The sequence below is a fragment of the Orbilia oligospora genome, assembly GCF_000225545.1.
Source record: "Orbilia oligospora ATCC 24927 unplaced genomic scaffold scaffold00078, whole genome shotgun sequence".
In the NCBI taxonomy this organism is placed as follows: Eukaryota; Fungi; Ascomycota; class Orbiliomycetes; order Orbiliales; family Orbiliaceae; genus Orbilia; species Orbilia oligospora.
The window spans coordinates 100,993-122,977 of record NW_011645635.1 but is presented as its reverse complement, the minus strand read 5'-3'; the positions used below and the strand labels follow the sequence as shown (position 1 = coordinate 122,977).

General features: G+C 45.9%; 12 protein-coding genes across 12 annotated transcripts; 8 read left to right on the top strand and 4 right to left on the bottom strand.

The window, feature by feature from the left end:
- Positions 1-124: 124 nt before the first annotated feature.
- On the bottom strand, positions 125-1,450 carry AOL_s00078g39 (uncharacterized protein; the record flags this gene model as incomplete). Its single annotated transcript, XM_011123302.1, has 3 exons — positions 125-239; positions 307-370; positions 436-1,450. The coding sequence occupies 3 exons, from the start codon at positions 1,448-1,450 to the stop codon at positions 125-127; spliced, it is 1,194 nt and encodes a 397-aa protein (XP_011121604.1).
- Positions 1,451-1,945: 495 nt separating this feature from the next.
- On the top strand, positions 1,946-3,555 carry AOL_s00078g38 (uncharacterized protein; the record flags this gene model as incomplete). Its single annotated transcript, XM_011123301.1, has 5 exons — positions 1,946-1,952; positions 2,052-2,137; positions 2,222-2,338; positions 2,433-2,677; positions 2,754-3,555. 5 exons carry the CDS (start codon positions 1,946-1,948, stop codon positions 3,553-3,555), a joined length of 1,257 nt encoding a protein of 418 aa, XP_011121603.1.
- A 696-nt stretch (positions 3,556-4,251) lies between these two features.
- Positions 4,252-5,328, top strand: AOL_s00078g37 (uncharacterized protein; the record flags this gene model as incomplete). Its single annotated transcript, XM_011123300.1, has 3 exons — positions 4,252-4,273; positions 4,354-4,492; positions 4,572-5,328. 3 exons carry the CDS (start codon positions 4,252-4,254, stop codon positions 5,326-5,328), a joined length of 918 nt encoding a protein of 305 aa, XP_011121602.1.
- Positions 5,329-7,611: 2,283 nt separating this feature from the next.
- On the top strand, positions 7,612-8,007 carry AOL_s00078g36 (uncharacterized protein; the record flags this gene model as incomplete). Its single annotated transcript, XM_011123299.1, has 1 exon — positions 7,612-8,007. One exon carries the CDS (start codon positions 7,612-7,614, stop codon positions 8,005-8,007), a length of 396 nt encoding a protein of 131 aa, XP_011121601.1.
- A 2,687-nt stretch (positions 8,008-10,694) lies between these two features.
- AOL_s00078g35 (uncharacterized protein) lies at positions 10,695-11,191 on the top strand (the record flags this gene model as incomplete). The annotated part of the gene is made up of 2 exons (XM_011123298.1): positions 10,695-10,806; positions 11,001-11,191. 2 exons carry the CDS (start codon positions 10,695-10,697, stop codon positions 11,189-11,191), a joined length of 303 nt encoding a protein of 100 aa, XP_011121600.1.
- A 426-nt stretch (positions 11,192-11,617) lies between these two features.
- On the top strand, positions 11,618-13,030 carry AOL_s00078g34 (uncharacterized protein; the record flags this gene model as incomplete). Its single annotated transcript, XM_011123297.1, has 5 exons — positions 11,618-11,739; positions 11,853-11,894; positions 11,961-12,420; positions 12,482-12,758; positions 12,894-13,030. 5 exons carry the CDS (start codon positions 11,618-11,620, stop codon positions 13,028-13,030), a joined length of 1,038 nt encoding a protein of 345 aa, XP_011121599.1.
- Positions 13,031-13,219: 189 nt separating this feature from the next.
- On the bottom strand, positions 13,220-14,681 carry AOL_s00078g33 (uncharacterized protein; the record flags this gene model as incomplete). Its single annotated transcript, XM_011123296.1, has 5 exons — positions 13,220-13,659; positions 13,732-13,831; positions 13,922-14,068; positions 14,176-14,258; positions 14,459-14,681. The coding sequence occupies 5 exons, from the start codon at positions 14,679-14,681 to the stop codon at positions 13,220-13,222; spliced, it is 993 nt and encodes a 330-aa protein (XP_011121598.1).
- A 526-nt stretch (positions 14,682-15,207) lies between these two features.
- AOL_s00078g32 (uncharacterized protein) lies at positions 15,208-15,645 on the top strand (the record flags this gene model as incomplete). Its single annotated transcript, XM_011123295.1, has 1 exon — positions 15,208-15,645. The coding sequence occupies one exon, from the start codon at positions 15,208-15,210 to the stop codon at positions 15,643-15,645; it is 438 nt and encodes a 145-aa protein (XP_011121597.1).
- Positions 15,646-15,761: 116 nt separating this feature from the next.
- Positions 15,762-16,154, top strand: AOL_s00078g31 (uncharacterized protein; the record flags this gene model as incomplete). Its single annotated transcript, XM_011123294.1, has 1 exon — positions 15,762-16,154. One exon carries the CDS (start codon positions 15,762-15,764, stop codon positions 16,152-16,154), a length of 393 nt encoding a protein of 130 aa, XP_011121596.1.
- A 232-nt stretch (positions 16,155-16,386) lies between these two features.
- Positions 16,387-17,648, bottom strand: AOL_s00078g30 (uncharacterized protein; the record flags this gene model as incomplete). The annotated part of the gene is made up of 3 exons (XM_011123293.1): positions 16,387-17,020; positions 17,086-17,345; positions 17,418-17,648. The coding sequence occupies 3 exons, from the start codon at positions 17,646-17,648 to the stop codon at positions 16,387-16,389; spliced, it is 1,125 nt and encodes a 374-aa protein (XP_011121595.1).
- A 1,178-nt stretch (positions 17,649-18,826) lies between these two features.
- Positions 18,827-20,620, bottom strand: AOL_s00078g29 (uncharacterized protein; the record flags this gene model as incomplete). Its single annotated transcript, XM_011123292.1, has 5 exons — positions 18,827-19,499; positions 19,549-19,714; positions 19,767-20,067; positions 20,130-20,322; positions 20,385-20,620. 5 exons carry the CDS (start codon positions 20,618-20,620, stop codon positions 18,827-18,829), a joined length of 1,569 nt encoding a protein of 522 aa, XP_011121594.1.
- A 569-nt stretch (positions 20,621-21,189) lies between these two features.
- AOL_s00078g28 (uncharacterized protein) lies at positions 21,190-21,738 on the top strand (the record flags this gene model as incomplete). Its single annotated transcript, XM_011123291.1, has 1 exon — positions 21,190-21,738. One exon carries the CDS (start codon positions 21,190-21,192, stop codon positions 21,736-21,738), a length of 549 nt encoding a protein of 182 aa, XP_011121593.1.
- Positions 21,739-21,985: the final 247 nt, after the last annotated feature.

The following is a 21,985-nucleotide window of genomic DNA, read 5'->3' as shown; positions in this document are numbered from 1 at the left end:
TGGGAGGCGGGCTGGTCTGGTTTGTGATACCAGCCTGAGCCCGAAACTTTTGGATCGGTTGGGAATGAACAGCCATTCGCAACTCTAGTTGGTGTCCATGAATACTAAATAGGTACTTCCTTATCTAACGGCAACCTTTCCAATGATCACGGTCAAGCTTCATCAAAGCTGCTTGTTTATGGGGGAATGCGAAGTCCTTGACTTTATAAAACCCATAACGAGTTAATAACCGGATGAACCTATTGCAGAATTGGTATTAGCGTTTAGAATGAGTTCTGGTTAGATGAAATAAGAGTAGCCACCTACAACTCGTTGTCCACTCTAGGTTCCAAATAGATGGACTGGGTCCTGGGGTCGGAAAGAAACATAACTAGATATACGGATTAGCACCAATAGCTCCAAGGTCTCAGTGGTTTGATTATATTAGCAGCCTACAGTGAACTATGGAATCAAGCCACGCGGTGGACCTTCCCCTAGCCCAATCCTCTCCCACTAGAAGATGAACACCTCTATCCCAGTCTTGTACGCTATTTGCATAACGGGCGAGATGATCTTCCTTCACCCAGTATATATCGAAGAAGCAAGCATCTTTCCAGCCTGTAAGGTTACCTTCCGCGTCTAGATCGTTCCAGCTCCCGATGGCGGTGAAAGAATGTTTGCTGGCAAGACACGTTTCTAAGAATTTCTTCTGGTGCTCGATTGGGCCTTGTTCGCCCCAGAATTCGGAAACTCTCGTGTTATTCATCCATTTGTGGATCAAATCGAGGTCGGACATGTCAACAGGCCTGAGTTTGAAAACCGAGTTCACTTTGTCCGATATACAATGACGAGTGTAGAAGGGAAGCCGTTGAGGGGGGGGTCGGGGTCGGTTCGGATGACGTATGGCGCCATTTGAAAGAGTGTACCGGAGTGGTTTAGCAGGGAGATACCGGTGGGCATTGAGGCTCGACAAAAAAAGCTCCGGGGACAATTGCCAGAAGACATTGGCGAAAACCAGATGCACTTGTTTCTCCGCTTGTATTTGAATATCCACGAGCCCAAGACGCTCTAGTCGGGCAGCGAGTTCCGAAGGACGACTGGGCGCATCCGACTCGAGAATAAGTTCCACGCATCGTTCCGGAACAGGTCTGCCTTTGGGTACCCCGACTGCCACATCGCTCGTATACTGGAAGTACCAGTACAGGGCAGTCCAAACGGTCTCCAAATCCGCTGTGGAACCTTGCAGCTGTACTTTCAGGTGGTCCTGCGGCTCATTGGGTGCTGCTAGTGCCCGGCCTCGAGAGCTTTCGAGGGTAGCGCGAATCGTGCTGGAAGAAGAATTGCCATTTTCCAGGATTGAGATCGCAGTTGTGACGACTTCGAGTTCTTCCGACGGACGAGATACTTCGGAGGTCAATGACCTGGCGACAGGAGGGTCTGTCGGCAAGTATAGGAAATTAAAGTGACCCATGACGAAGAGATTAATATCCTTTCCCCCTTCCTTAGCCAGCTGGTACTAGTCTCCGTATGGACGTATGTACTATGTAAGTTGATGCGACTACACTGCAAATGCAAACGCAAATGCAAACGCAAATGCAAACGCAAATGCAAACGCAAATGCAAATGCAAATGCAAACGATGTTCGGGGCTAATTTGACTCGAAGGCAAGCATGTGCCTCGGCTCGGGACCGCATATGCTAACGCCGATTAGTCGAAAACCAGGCCTTCGAAAAGTCTGGGGTTAATTAGGTACGTTAGCCGGTGCATGCGCTTGCTTCCTTTGGTCAGCTCGCATGTCTCTGCATGGAAATTGCATCGCTGACATGTGAAATTATCAAGTCCTTAAAAAGTACTACTCATTCCTATATTCTCCCTCCGATAGATACCTCCTCCTTGAGCCCTTACTTATAATCACTTTACGTATTATATTACATTACATTATACTTCGATCTTGATATTATAAAAAATGGCCGGTATGTGTGACATCACGACCGACATATACATATGCATACCTACTTAGGTATATATATGGTTAACTTGATTAATTTGCTGACGGATAACTCGTTTTCCAGCCCAGCGTCTGTCCCAACTCTCGAACCAGATCTCTGGTGTCCCATCCAATGCTCGCGATGCCTTGCTTGCAAAAAACCCCGATGATGTATGTACAACCCACCGGGATCCATGGGTCGGTTTATTTGAAAGTTGGTCCGGTGCACTGCTTATTAATTATTCAAAATTTTAGATTGTCATAGTTTCGGCACTAAGAACGGCCCTCACCAAGGGTGGTAAGGGTGGATTCAAGGACACGGCTGGGGCTGACCTTCTTGCTGGTGTTTTGAGGGGTGTGATCCAAAAATCGGTACGTCCGGATTGCTTTTATCGATCCTCCCACCGGCCACCATTCTAAATCGGATGCAATGAATCTAACTACTTCTCTCCTCTAAAACATATAGGGTATCAACCCAGAGTTAGTCGAGGACATCGCCGTCGGCAACGTTCTTGCTCCTGGTGCCGGTGCTACCGAGTTCCGGGCAGCCGCCATTGTTGCCGGTTTCCCAGTTTCAACCGCCGTTAGATCACTCAACAGACAATGTTCGAGCGGTCTTCAAGCAGTCGTCGACATCGCCAACCAAATCAAAGCTGGTATGATTGATATCGGTATCGGTGCTGGTTGCGAAAGCATGTCGCAGAATTACGGGTACGGTGCCCTTGAAATGTACCCCATAGCAGCCTACTTCACGCGCCTATATATCTAACTCGAGTCGGTTTCACAGACCAGGTGCAGTTTCCGAATTCTCTCCATTGTTGGACGGGAATGTCGAGGCAGCCAACTGCAAAGTCCCAATGGGTCAGCTCTCGGAAGCTATGGCCAAAGACAGGGGTGTTAGCAGGGCTTCACAAGACAAATTTGCCGCTGAATCCTTCCAAAAGGCCGAGAGCGCCCAGAAAGCCGGTCTCTTTGATGAAGAAATCGTCCCTCTCACTGTGTCCTTCGAGGATCCAAAGACTGGCGAGACTAAGCAGATCGTAGTGGCTAAGGATGATGGTATCCGCCCCGGAATGACCGCCGAATCCCTCGGCAAGATCCGACCAGCCTTCGCGAAGGATGGATCTATCCATGCCGGTAATGCCTCTCAGGTTTCGGACGGCGCTGCTGCCGTATTATTGATGAAGCGCTCCAAGGCTGAGCAACTTGGCCTTAAGATCTCGGGCAAGTACGTCACAGCGGCTGTCGCTGGAGTTCCACCACTTTTGATGGGGGTTGGCCCATGGAAGGCTATTCCCAAGGTTTTGGAGAAGACCGGCATCAGCAAGGATGATGTTGATATCTACGAAATCAATGAGGCATTCGCTTCGCAGTGCTTGTGGTGTGCTAACGAGCTCGGATTGGATCAAAACAAGATCAACCCCAAGGGAGGGGCTATTGCATTTGGGCATCCGTTAGGATGCACCGGTGCGAGGCAAATCGCGACATTGCTACCGGAGCTGAAGAGGACAGGCAAGAAAATTGGAGTTACTAGTATGTGTATCGGAACAGGAATGGGGCTGGCGGCGGTGTTTGTGAACGAGGCATAGGCCTAGGCGCGACGTGATATCATTTTGACTTGGCCGGTTACCCCGTATACACCTAAGTACACGCACATGCCTATAATACCCACCTTTGGATCCTTTATTGATGTTCCCTTTTGTTTTTCGGAGTCCGTCTGTTCATCCGTTCATGTATTATATGTCCTACTTCTCTATAATAAAATACAGATACAGATATGTATGATTCGATACCTACTCAGCAGTACACGCCAAGAAACAACCAGGCATTAGATGCATGCCTAGCGCCTCGCCAGCTGCAGCCCAGGATGGATCCTAATACTTGCCAAACAGGGATCTGGAAGTACTCCATACTACCGTCGGAGTCATCCAGGCTGCCTTGTGTATGTACATGTACATAAATGTAAGTCGGACGTCATGACTCAAAAGTCAGCCAAGTCACGTTCCGGTGCCTTCCACACCCTTCGTTTTCTTTGTCACGGAAAGCTTGTGTTGCTGAGAACAAGCAAGCTCAGCCCCGATCCCCATCCTGTCTGTGCTATTTAAGCTCTCCTCCTCCTCCCTTCCTTCTTCCTCCCCATCTTCAAGACACCTCACAGCTCCACCACCCTGTAAAACTATCTCCTATTTCTTGCTTGCTTGCCTCCAAGAATCTGCCTACTTCACCTTCATCTTCTTATCCTCCCCCTTAAAGAAGCCTATCTTCCATCTAAGAACCAGATCAAGATGCAGATCTTCGTCAAAACCCGTATGTTCCCTCCTCCCACCCGCCACCCGCCCCCCAAACCCCCGATATGCCAACCTCGCTAACTTGCTTGCCAACCACAGTCACCGGAAAGACCATCACCCTAGAGGTTGAATCCTCTGACACTATCGATAATGTCAAGGCCAAGATCCAAGACAAGGAAGGCATTCCACCAGATCAACAGCGTTTGATCTTTGCTGGAAAGCAGCTCGAAGACGGAAGGTAAAGCTAACTCTCCTCCTCCGTTTGCCCTCAACCGACGACACCAAAAACTAACGCGTTATTTATCCTTCCCTCCCAGAACTCTTTCCGATTACAACATTCAAAAAGAATCTACTCTACATCTTGTCCTACGTCTACGTGGTGGTATGCAGATCTTTGTCAAGACTTTGACCGGAAAGACCATCACCCTTGAGGTCGAGTCTTCCGACACCATCGACAACGTCAAGGCCAAAATCCAGGACAAGGAGGGTATCCCACCAGATCAACAGCGATTGATTTTCGCTGGTAAGCAGTTGGAGGACGGTCGCACACTGTCCGACTATAACATCCAAAAGGAATCCACTCTTCATCTCGTTCTCCGTCTTCGTGGCGGTATGCAAATTTTCGTCAAGACCCTTACCGGCAAGACCATAACCCTCGAGGTAGAGTCGTCGGATACCATCGACAACGTCAAGGCCAAGATTCAAGATAAGGAGGGCATTCCACCAGATCAGCAACGTCTTATCTTCGCCGGTAAGCAGCTGGAAGACGGCCGAACCCTCTCCGACTACAATATCCAGAAGGAGTCTACCCTTCACTTGGTCCTTCGTCTTCGTGGTGGTATGCAGATTTTTGTAAAGACCCTCACCGGCAAGACAATTACTTTGGAAGTTGAATCTTCAGATACTATCGACAACGTTAAAGCCAAGATTCAGGACAAAGAGGGTATTCCTCCAGACCAGCAACGTCTTATCTTCGCTGGTAAGCAGCTTGAAGATGGCCGAACTCTCTCTGATTACAATATCCAGAAGGAGTCTACCCTCCACTTGGTGTTGCGTCTCAGAGGTGGTCAGTAAATCGGTTCTAGGCGCGTGTCTGTTAGTCGGTCTTCGCCTATTATTATTATGATTGCAATGTATTTAATGGTGTTCGTCGGATCACGAGAGGGATAGCGGGCAACTTTATTCGAGCCTGTCCCTCCTCTCTTACTTTTTGATAGCCTTTTATGTAACCTTCCCTTTCTCTCCCTTGAGACACCTATATTTCAAGAAATAGAAATAGACATCCCTCAGCTTTGTGGAGGGAGTTTTCCATAGGAATACACCTGATTGCCATCCCGTAAATTTTACCGTCAAAAGACATTAAGCCGTAGCTCCTCGACATGTCTTGCTTGTTCCTTCTTGAAACAAAGACTGCGTGTCATGATTGCAAACAAGCCGGACCACATGCAATGTTCGATCTTCCCCGCTTCTCCCCCCCTTTTTTTTTCCCTCCCCCCTTCTCATCAACCAAGATCCTACGATATTCCCATCTTACCGCTGCGGCAATGTCAAGTTGAGGCCAATATGGCGCCATCCACTGCATGAACAGCTTTAAGAGAGCTTCTTCTGACGGCCAGCATGTCATGTCACCACCCACCTCTCTAGCGGCCACCCCTTTGTTTTTCAGATACCGAGAAGAGAGGGTTACTTTTACCCGTGCATTGACAGTGCTTTATTAGTACTGGCATAACTTGAGCCTTCGTATTCCCGACGAAAGGATTGATCGGTTCTGCAATGCTTCTGAGCTCATGAACTAAAACCCGTGTTTTAACGGCGGGGATGCCGGTCCTAGCGAACCTTCTCCTCGGTTTTCGCATTACATTGACACATCTCGATTCTATATCTTTTAGGTATTTGTTCCCTTTGAGTACAGTGCAGCTAAGAAGCAAACCATTGCTTTCAAACGGTCAATTAACCCTTCTCCCTTGCAGACAGGCTTCATGTTCTGCCAACTCATCGTGCATAACCGTAGACTAGCAGCCACTGCCTGCCAGTATTCCCTGATCAAGCACCATGCACATCATTCGTCTCACTCATGCACCAGGGAGATGCAAACATGCAATATGTATACTGGAAGCAAGCAGCCTGCCGCTCATGTTTCGGCGGCCCGTTTTTCGAACTTCATATCTTATCGCCCAACCCGTTGACGAGATGAACTAGATCAATGATGAATATACACGCCGTTTACCTACTCCTCAAGCTTTCCCATAGTTTCGTTTCTTCTTCCTCCTCCTCCTCCTCCTCCTCCTCCTCCTCCTTCCTTTTTTTTGGCGGATCTGTCTCTCTCAATCTCGTGGTTATTGGAAACCGTGTCGTGCCATGTGGAGGAGATAAGGCTTACCAAAAATTTGATTGAGCTAGCACCAATTAACAGAGAAGCCAATGCAGACGGCTACGTCGGAATAGACATGCTCGGGCTACCCAGACATCGGGTTATCTCAAACTCAAGCCCCCTTCAATGGGTATTACGGGATTACCTTTAGATCGTTCCGATAAATTACTCCCGTATTCGACTGCGACCACTCCCAAGTGCATCAACTAATGCCAGCAGATTATTTGTATAGCTTTCAATGCAGCTTCGCGGCTTAACGAAGTCACGCTCAAGATGTTACATACACACGCATACCTAAGTACATACATACAAACAAACATAACATCCATACATGCATGCATGCATGCGCATGCATACTGTCTGCACTATTCCCAAGCCCTCGTTTGGGGGCAAACTTAAGCACAAAGAGAAAGTGAGGGAAACAGAGAGAGAGGCAAAAATTAAAATAAAATAAAAATAAAAATAAAAATAAAAATAAAATAAACCAGAAGAGGAGGAGGAGGAAGAGGAATAAGAAGAATAAATGAGTGGTTGTTCTTCCCTAGCCGTATTGACACAGGATATATTCCTTCCGTTTCATAAACTGAAAGCGATTTCTCGCATTCACACACATAACGCATATATCTCCATTCGACCCTCTAAGAGGAACTGACTAGCAATTGTCCCTCCTCTCCCTCAATTTCACCCACTCTCTCATTCGAAAGACCATCCCACCATCGCTTGAGGTGCATCCTTTTACTGGTAGTTGTCTACTACATCAACGTAAACCTGGTATTCATATGGCTAACTGCGAAGCTATTCTGTTTGCTTAGGCCCCCATCAGCTTTGCATCAAACCTTTCCAGTCCGATACCAATCAGATCCGGTGGAATATAGCGGCGTACCAATCGAATACCTCTATAACAGTTAGAGATCTGACGACTGAAGGGAGTGACCGGGTACCGCTCGAAGCTCGCAGCAATGTATTATATTTTATACCTCTCAAGTATGTACTTGGCCTCGGATTGGAGATGTTCCTACACGTTTACAGGGAAATCGTATGGAGCCATTGAAGATCAATTTTCTCATCGAAAGACAAACGTCGCCGATATCTCATGGATACATGCTAAACCCATATCCTCTTTCCCAGGTCTCTGTCGTCGTCGAAGGTGGCCAGACCCACACTACGAAGTTCTTCAATGTAATGGCGGTTATAGTTGCATTGTCCGTGTCAACCACCGAGAGTATTATTGCGAAAATATATCGGAATCAGAGGTTCTTGCTCGCGAAGCAGCAGCGCAACGTGCCTATCAGTTTTCCGTGAACGAAAGCCAATTCGCAAAAGCTGCCGGCGTAATTGTTGCCCCGTCAAAAGCAATCTATGCGAGCACCCCGATTATGTGATAACCAAGCACATAAATGGCGGTCGTGATCCGGATACAATAGCACTACTTTTTTCCAAGGATGTCTCATATATACTAATTAATGTGAGGTTCAAGGGAGGTTAAAGCAGCCACAACCTTCTGTTGTGTTGTAGGTGTCAAAAGATGTTGGATAAGGCTGACAACGTGGGCAGCTCAGCGCCAATTGGCAAGGTTTCATGTCTTGTTCATCAATGTACATATAATATACTACAGGCATGTCCCAAAACTGATATTCGATTATCCAAGTCTTCAAGGCGTATGTTAAAGCAACCAATCCAGCAGAGCCCATGGAAACCTCGTATTTTGGCGAACCACGTACCATCAATACGGATAGATCCTTTGAAACCAATACTCTTTTCCTCCCCTTTGAATACGAGGTTGTTGTTTCAGGGTCGTGAGAAGCGGGTGGGCTGGCGCTAGTTCTGAGAGAAAATATCCCCCAATCATGGAAGGCTAATCTTTGAATCTTCTTCCTCAGGATTTTCAGCCCTAATATAACTATGTATCTTTTAATCGACAGTCAGCCACCTGTTTTTCTGATTTGTATTTGGTCGGTTACGGGTTATGGTGCTCTGCTTGGTGGGTATTTTCAGATTCGAACCCGGTCATGGGTCATTCTCATCAACGTTGGCCCCGATATGGGATCAACTATGTTGACCGTCGTGAGAAAAAAAAATAAAAGGGTCATCAGGTAGCAGCGGTTCAAAGGGTATATCATTGGGATTACATATATAAGCATACCTCGTAATATCTATGAGAACTGTGAAGAGGCATTTGCGTGTTTGTTATGTAACTATTCGGCCCTGTTAGCAGGCTGGAATGTTCACAAAAACGGCACCAAGTATAATCATTCTAACTTGTGTATTATGTGCTCAGTCATAATTCATATCGCCAACGCCACAGGCGGGCTCGGACATATGCTTGTCATTTGTTTGAATTGGAATATCATCATAGGGGATAGAAAAGCAAGGACAGTGTATGGGAATCACGCTTACTCGAATAACGGAGTGTTCGTAGATATGTCGATTTCGATACTCGGGTGAATGAGGCCGTCGCGATCGGCGAGTATTCTAACAGCTTAAGGATCCTGTTAGTCGTGATGCCACGCACAAAGATTTAATGATATCAAACGGGATGATATAGTTCCTCTATCAGGCTTTGCATGAATGGTAAATTGGTTGATATTCTCGTCATCGGAAACCCGAATAAGACTCGTCATCAAAACTTCATCAGGTGAACTCTGGGGGGGTGGATATTTGGAGCTTGGGGTGCACCTTACCTATTTACTCATGACTGCATAACTGCATTCCCTAAACCGCGTGATAGTCCTAATGATCTACGGCCAATATGTTAGCTCCAAGGCTTCGATTTCACTAGGCTACCACAGTTTCAAATATGCCATCGCAACATCGAAGCATTTATTCAGTCGGCGAGGTTTTCTAGGCCTGCCATGTAATTGCGTTTCGGCTCATGATAATCCATAAGGATATCGGTGCCCAGTGCAGATTCATCATTTTGGCTTCCAGGAAAGGGTACATAGAGGTAGTCGGAACATACCTAAGGAACCGTGAATCACCCGGGGAAAACATGTTCTTCCGTATGGGGTGGTGTCATGCCCATGGAGAACGGCGGGGTTGGGTCGTTGAAGGCCATTTGAGCTGAGTTATTGAAAAGCCGGTAAAGGCGAGAATATAATTTCAAGTGCCCCAGACCATCCCTCCTGATAGAATAGCAGGCCTAGTCCTAGATTTCATGCAACCACAGGATATAGTTAGCATGATGTATTCACCCATAACAGTCCTAGGCCGCCTTGGCCAGCTTATGAGAGTTAACAGAAACAGAACATTGTCAGAATTTAGCCATTTTAAATCCGCATTATTCTTGAGAGAACTTGGACGGTAATTTCCATTTGCGTATAGTTGTTATTTCAAAAAGTCATCACTTGAGGTTGGAGTATATAAACGGGAATGTGAGGGTCGCGCAGCACGTCTTACCTTATATTGGGTGTTGGATACATTCGTAAGAGTCGGTTCACTATCTGCTTAGTATCTAGTTGGAGAGTTAGCTTTAAAATACTCTCAGGCCAAAGAACAATGTGGTCGAGCGGCGGAGAATAAAAGCAGATTGAAAAATAATGATCAGACTGACGTGCGCACGTTGAGTTTCATTCCTCAATTAAAGAGGTCAAAGACTCTAGTTATGTGTATCGGTGTTGGAGTCATCATGAGAAACATATGGGGAAAGCAATTTATTGGATTGGATTGGATTGTGATTATGATTTACCTGGAAAAGACGTGCCTCGAGGTGGAATAGTGATGATGACGACGATGATGAGGATGAGGATGAGGATGAGGATGAGGATGAGGATGTGAAAGGTGTGAGGAGAAAAGAATGAAAACAACAATTACTTAAGTACTTAAGTAGCTATTTACTTACTTCTTGAGTAAGGAAGAAGTACAAAAATTTTTTTTTTTTTTAATTTTAAAATTTAAATTTTCTTTGTGGTGGTTGGTCTTGGTCTTGGCGTACGGTCAGCATGAAGAGTTGTTTGCAACACAACACATCGGAAAGATCGATGGGTGCACATTACGTCACCCGTTGGTACCGGACAACACACGAGACCAGACAACACGAGGTCCTGTGCAACACGCAACACATGACAGGAAAATGGGGATTTCTGGCACGTGCCGGATAAAATCCACAAGCCGGCGCCGCGGGAAAATTGGTTCCGTCTCTTCCACCGCAAAAGCAGAAGCACAAGCACAAGCACAAGCACCAAGTAAGTAAATACTTCTTATTACTTGCTAATACATGATTTAATTCCAGCCTTTAGAACATCTTGAATAACTTAAATGATTCGCAGACAGACATAGTTGTTTATCTTTAAATCGAAATCGTCGTCCCCACCCCGCAGACCCGGACAATTAGAACCCAAAGGCGCCATTTATCCGCTAACTATTGTCCACCCGACAGTGGCCGAGAGTGGTCAGTCACCAACTTTTCACCAACTTTTCGCCTGTGGTCTATCCGCCTCTCGGGAAGCTTCCGATAACAAGACCCTTCTAAATCCCGCTTGTCATCGGGATGTGCGATCAAAGATCAAGGTCAACCCAGGCTTGCGACCCGAAGAGAGGCAGGCACTATTTGCTCAGGTGCAGGGCTGACTTTTCCAGCAATTCTTACGTACTTACCTATCTACCTCTTTAAAAAGCACCTATCCGCGCGTAAGTATATGTAAGTACTTAATTGCCTGTCTCTTTTTCCTTCCGAGCGATATCTACCTCCTATATATATACACCCGTATATCTATATATACTTCAGTGTATATAACAGTATATATATACCTATCGATACCTCCCAGACCTAGTATATATTTTAACTTCGGTTACCCTCCCTTTTTTTTTGATTCGACTGCTTGTAATTTATAAACCTTTCTTGCCTCAAACTTTCTCCCACTTCCTCCAGTTCGGTAAACATCATACACTCTATTGAGACCTATGAAAACATAATATAACACTTAATACCTATACCCATACTAGCGGCACTATCAGCTTTCATACATTTTTTTTATTTTTAAAAAACAAAACAAAATGGACCAAAACGGAAGCGGTTGGAAGGTCCATAGTGAAATCCAAACCGATATCGTCACTCTCACTAGATATCTTACGGAAACCCAACATGCGCTAGGTTTAACAGCAACGGGAGATTTCACGTAAGCTCATCATAAATACATTACATAGCGGCTAGTATACACATACCGGCCAGAAAAGTGGTGACCGATCATATGCATCGTATGTGGTTTTAACTCTTTTAATTCGAGAATAGACTCCTATGCCACGCTCTACAATTCTCCTTCAAGAGCATTTCGTAAGCCATCCCCTCTGGCGTTCTTCAAATTTGCTAAATGCGGCCCAGCAGCTAACACTTCCTCAGCTACTACATCCGGAGGGCAACATTGATTAACCTTGTGGGTTTGGCCGGTTCGGAAAACAAGACCGGAGACGAGCAGAAGAAACTCGACGTCATCGGAAATGAAATATTCGTCAACAGTATGAGGAGTTCCGGGAAAGTGAAGGTCCTTGTTTCCGAAGAAGAGGAGCAAGCCCTGGTTTTCCAGGGCTCCGGCAAGTATGCTGTTGTCTGTGATCCAATTGATGGGTCCTCAAATCTTGATGCTGGTGTCTCGGTGGGCACCATCTTTGGGATTTTCAAATTGGATGACCACGCCGAAGGCCATGCCGATGATGTTCTCTTACCGGGAACAGAGCTGGTTGCCGCTGGGTTTACCATGTATGGCGCGTCCGCAAACTTGGTTCTCACCATGAAGGGGGGTAGTGTCAATGGTTTCACGTTAGACAACGCCCTTGGAGAGTTCATCCTCACCCATCCGAACGTGAGTGGCTTACAATCGTTGGTAAACGTATGCAAACCCACTAACCTAGTCCCTGGTATAGATGAGAATGCCTGAGACACGATCGATCTACTCTGTGAACGAAGGGAATAGTCTTTATTGGGACGAAGCTTGCAAGAAATACTTTGATAGTATCAAATATCCTACCGAGAAGGGTGCTAAGCCCTATTCGTCCCGGTATATCGGCTCCATGGTTGCCGACGCTTATCGGACTCTGTGCTATGGTGGAATGTTTGCATACCCCGCCGACAAGAAGAGCCCGAAGGGCAAGTTGAGAATTTTGTACGAATGTGCTCCAATGGCAATGGTGATGGAAAATGGTAACTCCACCCTCCCCCGACTTTTTAGGCCTTTCCCTTCCTTCCTTCCTTCCTTTCCTTCCCGCTCCTTGGTTCCCATTCATGCTCTCGATTTTATGAAATTTATTGGCTAATTGCATCGCTTCTGGGTTATAGCTGGTGGGCAAGCTGTTGACAGTAACATGAAAAGAATGCTTGAAGTGGTCCCAACCCATATTCATGACAGATCTGGGATATTCATGGGCTCTTATGGGGAGATTGAAAAGGTCAAAGCTATCTTTTCGAAATCCTGAAAGCAGTTTATCGGTGCGCGTCTGTATGAGTTCATGGACCTTTGAAGCCCATGTTGTCTCGTGATTGCCGTTCGTCCTGAGCAAGGGTATTGTACATAAATATAAATATCCAAAGAATCCCATATAAGAATAGCCACATTTGCACGTCTTTCCAATTCTGTTGCTTTGCTTAAGATTCTAGCGTATATATCATTTACTACCCACGGCTTTGGGTGGCCTTTTTGGGAACTCTCGTACTAGGATACTGCAATCCACCTCCCGGCAAAGGGACCGCCGCCGCTCAGTTGGAACTAGAGACAAGAAATCCAGTCCGCTAGCCTTCTCAATCATTTCCACGGGGACAGAAAATTCAGCAAGTGGTGTCTTGTTGTCAATTGGTGAATTGGGAAGAACAAATGCACCCACTGCCACGGATGTCGTTGGGCTAGGAGCAGGTCCAGATTCCGCTAGAATGATTTTGTAAAAGTGTGTCGGGACAGCAACATTCGGCGGTGAGCCAATGACTTCATACGAAACACGATACTTACCATCGCTGTCAAGTTTTGGTAGATAGAGGGGACCTGTGATGACACGGATCGATTGATATTTTGCAGTCAGGCGTCGACAAAAGTCTTCCAGGTGAGCCCAATCTATATATATATATAACTCGTTAACTCCATTCGGTAACTTATATAGTGGCAGGTCGAGGGTTGATTACTTACAGTCTCGATTAAACCCTTCCCCTACTTGTGGGCACATATTCGTCAAGTAAAAGGTTTCGTCCATGGCTTTTTGGTTAAACTTTGCGTCTGCAGCAGGTGCCTTTTCGACAGGATGGTTTCAGTAGGATGCATAGCCGCCATAGGCACAATTGGAAGATAATGGGAGGGTCTCCCTTTCTTTCTCACTTACCATATGACCACGATCATATCCACTCCTAAAATAATCCTTCAACTTGGCACGGAATCTTTCTGGAACAGCTTGGTCCTCTAAAAAAACGCTGTTTTTCCGGTCTCCTTTAGCACCGGAGAGGGACTCGGCGGTGATATGCTCGGCGACCTAGATATATATTTAGGGGTGTTAGGTCGAAATGATTCTATAACTTCTGGGATGTAGATTTGAAGTTGAAAAATTGATAATAATGATAATAATCGATTGATACGTACCCAGGCTGGATTCCTCATTCTGCGGTCATAGACTGATATGAATGATGTCCTGGGAGCAAGGTCATTTGTCGGCCCGGGCGCACCTATAGCGGGATGTAAGCTGAGGGTCTTGATATGTTATCACCTTGATACTCTCTCTCTCTCTCTCTTTCCCTCTCTCCCTTTTTATTGTATTTCATTTTATTTATTTTATATTTTATATTTTATAAAAAAAAATCCTTTTATTTTAAACTTTATTTTATTTTGTTTTTTAAAAAAATGGGGGGGGGAGATTGCCATTTACCATAGGAGAACCATCCACTTGGATCGATGATGTTCTTTGAACCACTTTGAAGACCTCCTGTTGTAGCGAGAGCAGGTGTGGAGGGTCCTGCGGTTGGAGGGCCAGGAGGGGCTATCGTAGACGCAGGTTGCGATTGGCCGTCGCGTCTTCCTAAGAATATTGCAGTGACAGCCGCTCCAGCAGAGGCGCTGGCAGCAGCTATCAAAAGCATTGCCTTGGCCATTCCTAAAGACAAAATGCGGTTGAGTAGACACTACTGGTGGATGTGTAGCATGTGTAGTAGTACGTAGTGAAATTAATTCCTGACAGGAATATTAAGAAAATACAGTCCCGAAGTAGTTTAGCTTGGTGGTTGCACGTTGGTTTGGTGTTGCCGCATGTGGAGGTCATGCAGGCCAGGCCAAGACGCATCTCATGGCCAGAGCATGTGCATGTGCATCCATCTTTATGTATATATATCTTTCAATGTACTTGATATATATACTTACTTAATATATCCCCTTTGCATTGCTTCGTTTCGATCTTTTGTTTCGCCCGTCCTGAATATAATATATAATCGAATCGAATATAATATATATATACACTTATATATATTAATTTAATATAATATTGATGCTCGCTCGCGCTCTAAATTCAAACCTTCAACACTGCACTGCTATATATCTACTTAAGTACTTACCTACCTACTGTATATATAGTACTTAGGTACAGTATATAGAGTTATACAGAGGTATACAGAGGGACCAGCAATGAGACCCGCGCTTGGCCATGGCCACTACGATTCTGATGGCTATAGTTCCGAAGACGCCGACGAGAACAGCTGCAGCGCTAGTAGGCACTCCAGTATTTTCCAAGCAAACCTCTATTTTGTGGAAGATCCAGACCAGCCTTTGTCTTCTATAGCTGGCCATACGTATAGCCAGGTCCGGCACGAAACAGGCATTCTGAGCACATCCGTCGATAGCTCCACAACGTTGGTCCCAAATGCAGTGGACACGGCTAGCGATCCGGCTGATTTTGAGAACGGTGACCTAAAGACAGAACCCCTTTGTGTCTATACGAGCCCAATGGAACCAACTGAGCGGCCACCTCCAATGCCAGCTCCCCCAGCCCAGAAGCGTGCTGAGGCTCTCGCCGAAATCCTTTTCAGACAAGGTGGGTTATCCAACTCCCCATTTTTCAAATGATTAAACCCTTTCTTCCTTTCCTTTCTCCCCTCTTTTTCTTCTTCTGAAAAGGGACGGTCCACGGAAGGAGCTTAAGAAATGATACTAAGTCACCGCGTATTTGCTCAATATTAGACATGCAAACGTACGGTCTCCACGTAAGTACTTCAGCCGCTGCGATGTCGTACATTCGACGAAGCGAGTACCATGAAGCACTGCGTGCCACGGAATTCAACTTCAGGGCCATCCAATCCCAGCAGCGGGGGTACGGCGATCTGCGGAACCATCCTTTCTATCGCGCAACTCGCGAAGATACCCCACTCCTCCGTTCTGGAACATTAGTTAACTCTGAAAATGAACGATCGAGACGGATTCAGCAACATCGGAGTCAGCTGGTCGGTCAAGAAAGGACCAGCGGTGGCACGGTGATCTGGGGTACTAGTATATGGGGTGGGTTACTGGCGATTTTATGCTGCATGGTCGTTCCCATAAACGATTATACACAAGATTCGCGTGGGGATTGGTATTGAGGGAAAGATGATGGATGCTATGGGGGACAGCGACCTCTAGGAAAATATTATTCATGAGTAAAGAAACCAAGGGATCTGATGCAGTTGTAGGCGGGAGCTGGAAAACCAAGCGGCAAAATTATTGGACTAGTAAATCCGGATAGACACAAGCATTTAACAGGCTAAGAATCAAATTCGAGTAAAACAGATCCTGAATGCGTAGGTATAAGGTACCGAGGTAGACTTCAAGTGCTTAAAGTGCTTTCTTTGTATGAGTATACTCTTCAGGTTCCCAACCTTTCATCCAATTCCCATTTCTGTTATATTTCCGCTCTTCTTCTAGTTTGACCTCTCGTAAAAACCTCTTTCTTTTTAAACCCCACCCAAGGAGGATGGGCAGAAAGTGCCAAACATCAAACTCGGGCCACATGCAGTCCACAAACTCTATATCTGTGTCCTGGTGCGCTTGCCAGAGCATAAAATCGGACAAACGTTCAACACCTGATGTTCGGATCAAAAGGTCTAGCGGAGGATTGTCGGCAGTGAACAAGTGCTCTGTTACTGTCTGCTCACTGATATCTTCTAAATCGAGTATATCACGATGACGAACCCCGGCAAAATCGATATGTTCCCTGAGTGGCACTGACGAAGTGTGTGGGGAACCGCTGACTACGGTCGACGCTGAAGTTGTGTTTGAAGCTGGGGATTCAGATCTACTCTGTGAGATATTTTCGGGTATCGCATCGGATATCTCAGGTTTTTCTTCGGCCAACGTTTCCAAATTCTGCCTGTGCGGTCGCGGCGGCGCAGCAAGTGCAACTATTGACTGGATCGCAGATGTGATCTCGTCGCGCGAGGTGTAGGGAAAACAAACATTGAGAATAGCCCTTGATTGGATTAGATAGATTAGAATCAGAGCGAAAGATATAGATCTGGTGGTTCATGATTATACTTATTGTTATGTTTGGTGAGCTCGGTCGCACGGTCAATCGCATCCAAAACCTCTTGGTTAACCAGCGACCGATGCCCTAATATGCGAATTTTAGCGCCGTAGCGGTCGAGGAGATCACCGTGCTGCGAAAGCTGGGATAGTTTGATTTTGGCAATGTCCATCAAGGCGTCAACTTCATATTTAGACCGTTTGAAGTTTTCGATCGAGAACGCGTAGATTGTAACAACCTTAACGCCAGCCTTGTAGCAAATCTCCAGTATCTAGATAATCAGATTTAATTTATGGTCAATAATCGTACCTAGACAGGATAGAATATTTGCAGGGTATATTACCTTTGCCAGTGCTTCGAAGCCGAGGTTATGCCCTTCCGTTGTTTCAATGTGGCTTTGGCGTGCAAACCGCCGATTCCCATCCATAACAAAAGCGACATGCTGAGGGATAGGTCCTTGTCGGAGAGCTCCTATCAGGGCTTCTTGCAGTCGAAGACTCAGCCATTCTATTGGGGGGAGAGAAGAGAACCATCTCCGCGTCCGTAGAGACGTTCGGAGACCGCTTGATGACATCGTATGCAAATTAAGATCGGATTATATCATTGAAAATAGAAGTCTATTAGGCGCAGCTGTTGGGGGGGGTTTTGACGAAAAGAAAATCGGTGGTGTTTGGGAGTGTTTAGGGAAGAAGGGGGCAATTCAACATGGTGTATCAGTTTATAATTTAGTTTTGCGACGGGGAAGAGACATACGTCAGAGGAAGCAGCAGTTCTGGCGCTCAACAGCCGAGACAGCCGTCCTGCTGAGCGCAGAAAATCCAACGAGTTCAACGCATCGAACAGGATCAGGATGCATATGCCGGATGAAGGAAACAACAGAGCAGAAAAAGACCGCCATGTAAGCAACAGCGTATTAAAATTAAAAGCAATATACCACATTATGACCAATTCCCAGCTTTAAGATGATTTACCATGTCACTGGTTTTAATAACCGACCTAGGTGTCTCAACAACAACAGGTTCTCCTCCATCTTCTCCCCGGATCCCGTCTGTATCTGCTGTTCGCCCAAATAGAAGCGGTGCTGACCCATGCTTTTCACGGGTCGACTCTGGAAGCAAATTAGTTTTTTGGGGGGTGTCCGATAGGTCATACTTGAAGAAGTCGCATATCAGTCGTTGACGCCCGTGAACTCAAGGTTTCTCCGCCATCTATAAAAAGATTTATGGTAGAAAAATAAAGAGAAAGAGGTTGTGAAGCAGCTGATACTCACGTGGTGGCTAATGTTGACAAGGGGATCGAGAAGATTTTCTTCCATTGATTTTAATGCTTCGCCTGACTCAACTATTCTGTATTTATTTGGTGATCTTTTAGTCGCAATCTTTCTAGGGTTAAAAACCCAGATGTAATTTTTTTCGGTGAGTACTGAGAGAATTCCTGTTACAACTGATTGTTCTAACGATTCAATCCCTATCATTATATTATCTTGTCAGCGGGACTGCTGTAAGTGGATCAAGTTAGTGGGGGTTCGTTGTATTCTCAATACCCAGAGTTTTTATAATATCGTGAAATGTTTTCCCAAGAGTACTTCGCATCAGGCACCAGACAATCCTTCGAGCGATCGTGAATGATTTCATTTCCTTAAGAAGACGGGGTTCGTTCTTCCCAAGCAAGCATGTGTAACACACGTGTATGTTGCCTATTCGGGAATCGCTATCCCCAACAAACCCATAGCATTCGCAATGTTGCCACTTGTCACATAGATCGCATTGAATCTGAATATTCGGAAGCCCGAGTATTGTTAGCTTTAGACTTATCAAAGATCGGGGGTTTAGGAGGCAGAAAGAATACAGAATCCATGTTTTCGGCCTCCCCGCCACATTCACACTTGATTTGATTATTCCCGGCTTGCTGCTTGTACATTTCGGATCGATCACTTTCTTGGGCCGTTTTTGATAGCTCCTCTATTTTAAGCTCCCCTAGCCGCAACGCGGGGACCACCGATGATGACCGACATAGTTCAAGAATTGGCGGCGTGTCTTGCTTTTGTGGACTTTGATCTTTAGTAGGTGGGCAAATGCTTTCAAGAGCTTGCGTGTTAAATTGGCCTGTATATGCAGTCCCTACGGTAAGAGTTTCAAACGAGGAGCCATCAACAACCTTATCCTTCTCACTTGACGTCAACATAGGACTATCTGTGATGCCATTCCGCTTTCTATAAAAGCTATTTTGGGAAGAGAGGTGGGTTGTCCTTCCTATGTATGGAAGGTGGCCGCGAGGTGGTGCGAATTGTATGAAATCATGTGCAGAGACGGATCCACCGTAGCAGTGCCGCTTCGGTAGATGCGCGGTCCCTCCATCGGAATCACTCGTATCCGCCCGGGCTTCTGAAAAGGTCCGTTTCCCTGAAGTAACCCGAACCTGTACTCTAGGCTGATTTAGCTTGGTTTGGGGGCTAGAGAGTTCGATATCCTCACGTATGTAGCCCTGTTCCCATAGTTCCGAAAATCTCATCACTTAATTTGCTAGAGATATCGCCGTCGAACCGAAGGGGTTTACCGGTTGACTGTGTGAACATGGGCGGTGCCCAGTCCTCTGGTGTATCAGACGTATGGTACAGTCTGATAGTAAGGTATCGATTTTCTAATTGCATCGAATTAGAATGGGTTGGTGGGATGTTCTGGGAGGGGTTTACCAGGTAGCAAGTCTAAATTTTGAGTTATGACAATCAACCGGCGAATCAAGGCTCTCACAGACCGGTTGATTTGAGCGAAATTCAACAGTTCAGCTGATTGGTCATGGGTAGCACCATTTTGCACAGTTGTACTTAGAGTTATGTCTTTGATATCTATCGATTTCCCGAATTCTTTTCTGTGGTAGTTGATAGAGAATGTGTATGCTTCTTGAATAACTTCTGGATGATCGATGTCCAGAAAAACGGCTAGTTGGAAGGCTTTAAGGTACCCTTTGCTCAAAGCCTCAAAGATACCGCTTTCCTATATAAATACAACCAAGGTCAGCATTCCTATTTTGGGGTCGAGTTTTCCCACTTTCATACAATCAAGTCAAGTAAGGTATCAGCCTCAATGGAGAATCCACGCTGGATATGCTTTACTCGGGTTCCTGTCTCTTTCTTTTTCGCGGTCTTGTCGGATTCTTGGCTGGCAACTCCGGATTGAGTTTGAGGTTGGGGTTCGTTGGACCCTCCGCCATAGCTCATGTCGCAAAAGCTTTTTTCTGGGATTAGGCCTCTGGGATGCGGCTTGTTAGTCTTTTTGTCGTGAGACATTGGGTTTGAAGCAGGAGAAAGTACCGAAGATATGTGATACAGCCAATAGCGGCATTGATAAGGTCTTGGACAACTTTCTCGCTTTGCCGTTCTAGAGGGAGGACGGCCTGGTGCTGCTTAAAATCTACTAATGGGTTTGGCTTTGTGGTCATTGCTTGGGCCGAGATAGGGGAGCCATCTTGACCTATGTCGTTCCGCAATAACGGAGACCTCACATCTGGTTGTTGGAGACGGGATTTCTGAAGCTGGCTAACAGGCATTTTGAGAAGGTTGGAAGGATTTCTTCGGTACCAGTATTAGTGGTAGAGAGATGACAGTATCTACTGGAGAAGGGGAAGAGGAAAGAGAAGGGTTAGGAGAGGGGGGGAGGCTTAGAGGGGGGGGGCTCGGAAAGGGAAGAAGTATTCCTACTGATGAACGCTGGATGCAAGTTGGTACCCACTTCCTGGCTCTCCCGCACCTCGGGAGGATGCATTGAGATGTGTTGCAACTGTTGTATTTTCTACATACTAAACATCACCGAACAAAGGCTAATACATACTTAGTATATATATGCGTGGACATGATTGTAATCGGTAGTATATACGTATGGCATTATGGTATTCGGTAATGTACTTAAGTGCTATGTAAGTATATGTTACTCAGTTAACCTTTCTTTTCTTTCTTTCTTTCTTTCCAACCGTCATTCCTAGCATTCAGGGTTTTGATTGGCTTTATTTGGCCCGCTCAATTGTTGTTTCTTTGTGCAATCGCGGGCATTAGTCGGTTATTTTTTATATAATCACAGCGTCAAACACTCACCTACCGATCAAAGAGAAGCCAGAGCACCATGCAGCCAGAAGCTCCTCACGAAGCATCAATGCTGCAGCCAGCCGACTTCGATGACAACGACCCCCGTTTTTTTATGCAGCTAGCGCTCGACGAGGCTAAGAAGTGCATACCATCGCAAACAGCCTTTTCGGTAGGAGCTGTGCTTGTAGATAACACAGTTCGTCCCTACAAGATCCTAGCAACCGGCTTTTCCCGCGAACTCGAAGGTAATACACATGCGGAGGAAGTATGCTTTACGAAACTGATGGAAGAGACCCCGCTCTCTGGGGATGAAAAGGAGTACACCATCTACACCACTATGGAACCCTGTTCAGAAAGACTGAGCGGTAAAAAACCCTGCGTTGATCGAATAATTGATTTCGGAAGAGTTTCAACAGTATATGTTGGGTGTCAAGAGCCGTCGACTTTCGTGACTGAGAACACAGCAACCTCAAAATTAGCAGAACGAGGTATTCGGTATCTGCTAGTTGATGGCATGGGCTCCGAATGCCGAAATGTCGCGACGAAGGGACACCTTGGTTCTCCATCTGGTACCGATTCCAAATAGCAACAGAAAGGCTAGGCTGCATTGGTGGATTCACAAACGGTGTTTAAGCCCTATGAAATAGAGGATTTTGGTGGACAATGAGGCAGAGAGGGTCAGGGAAGTTACACGTTTCGCTTTCACGCTTGTAAATACGCTGTTGGGCAATTTAGGAAGCAGTGGAGATTGGTGCACAAAATATCCGATGATTTGATAAACGTTACTTACTTGGCTACGTCGGTATTATGGGGGGGGAAGACGCTAAACCATG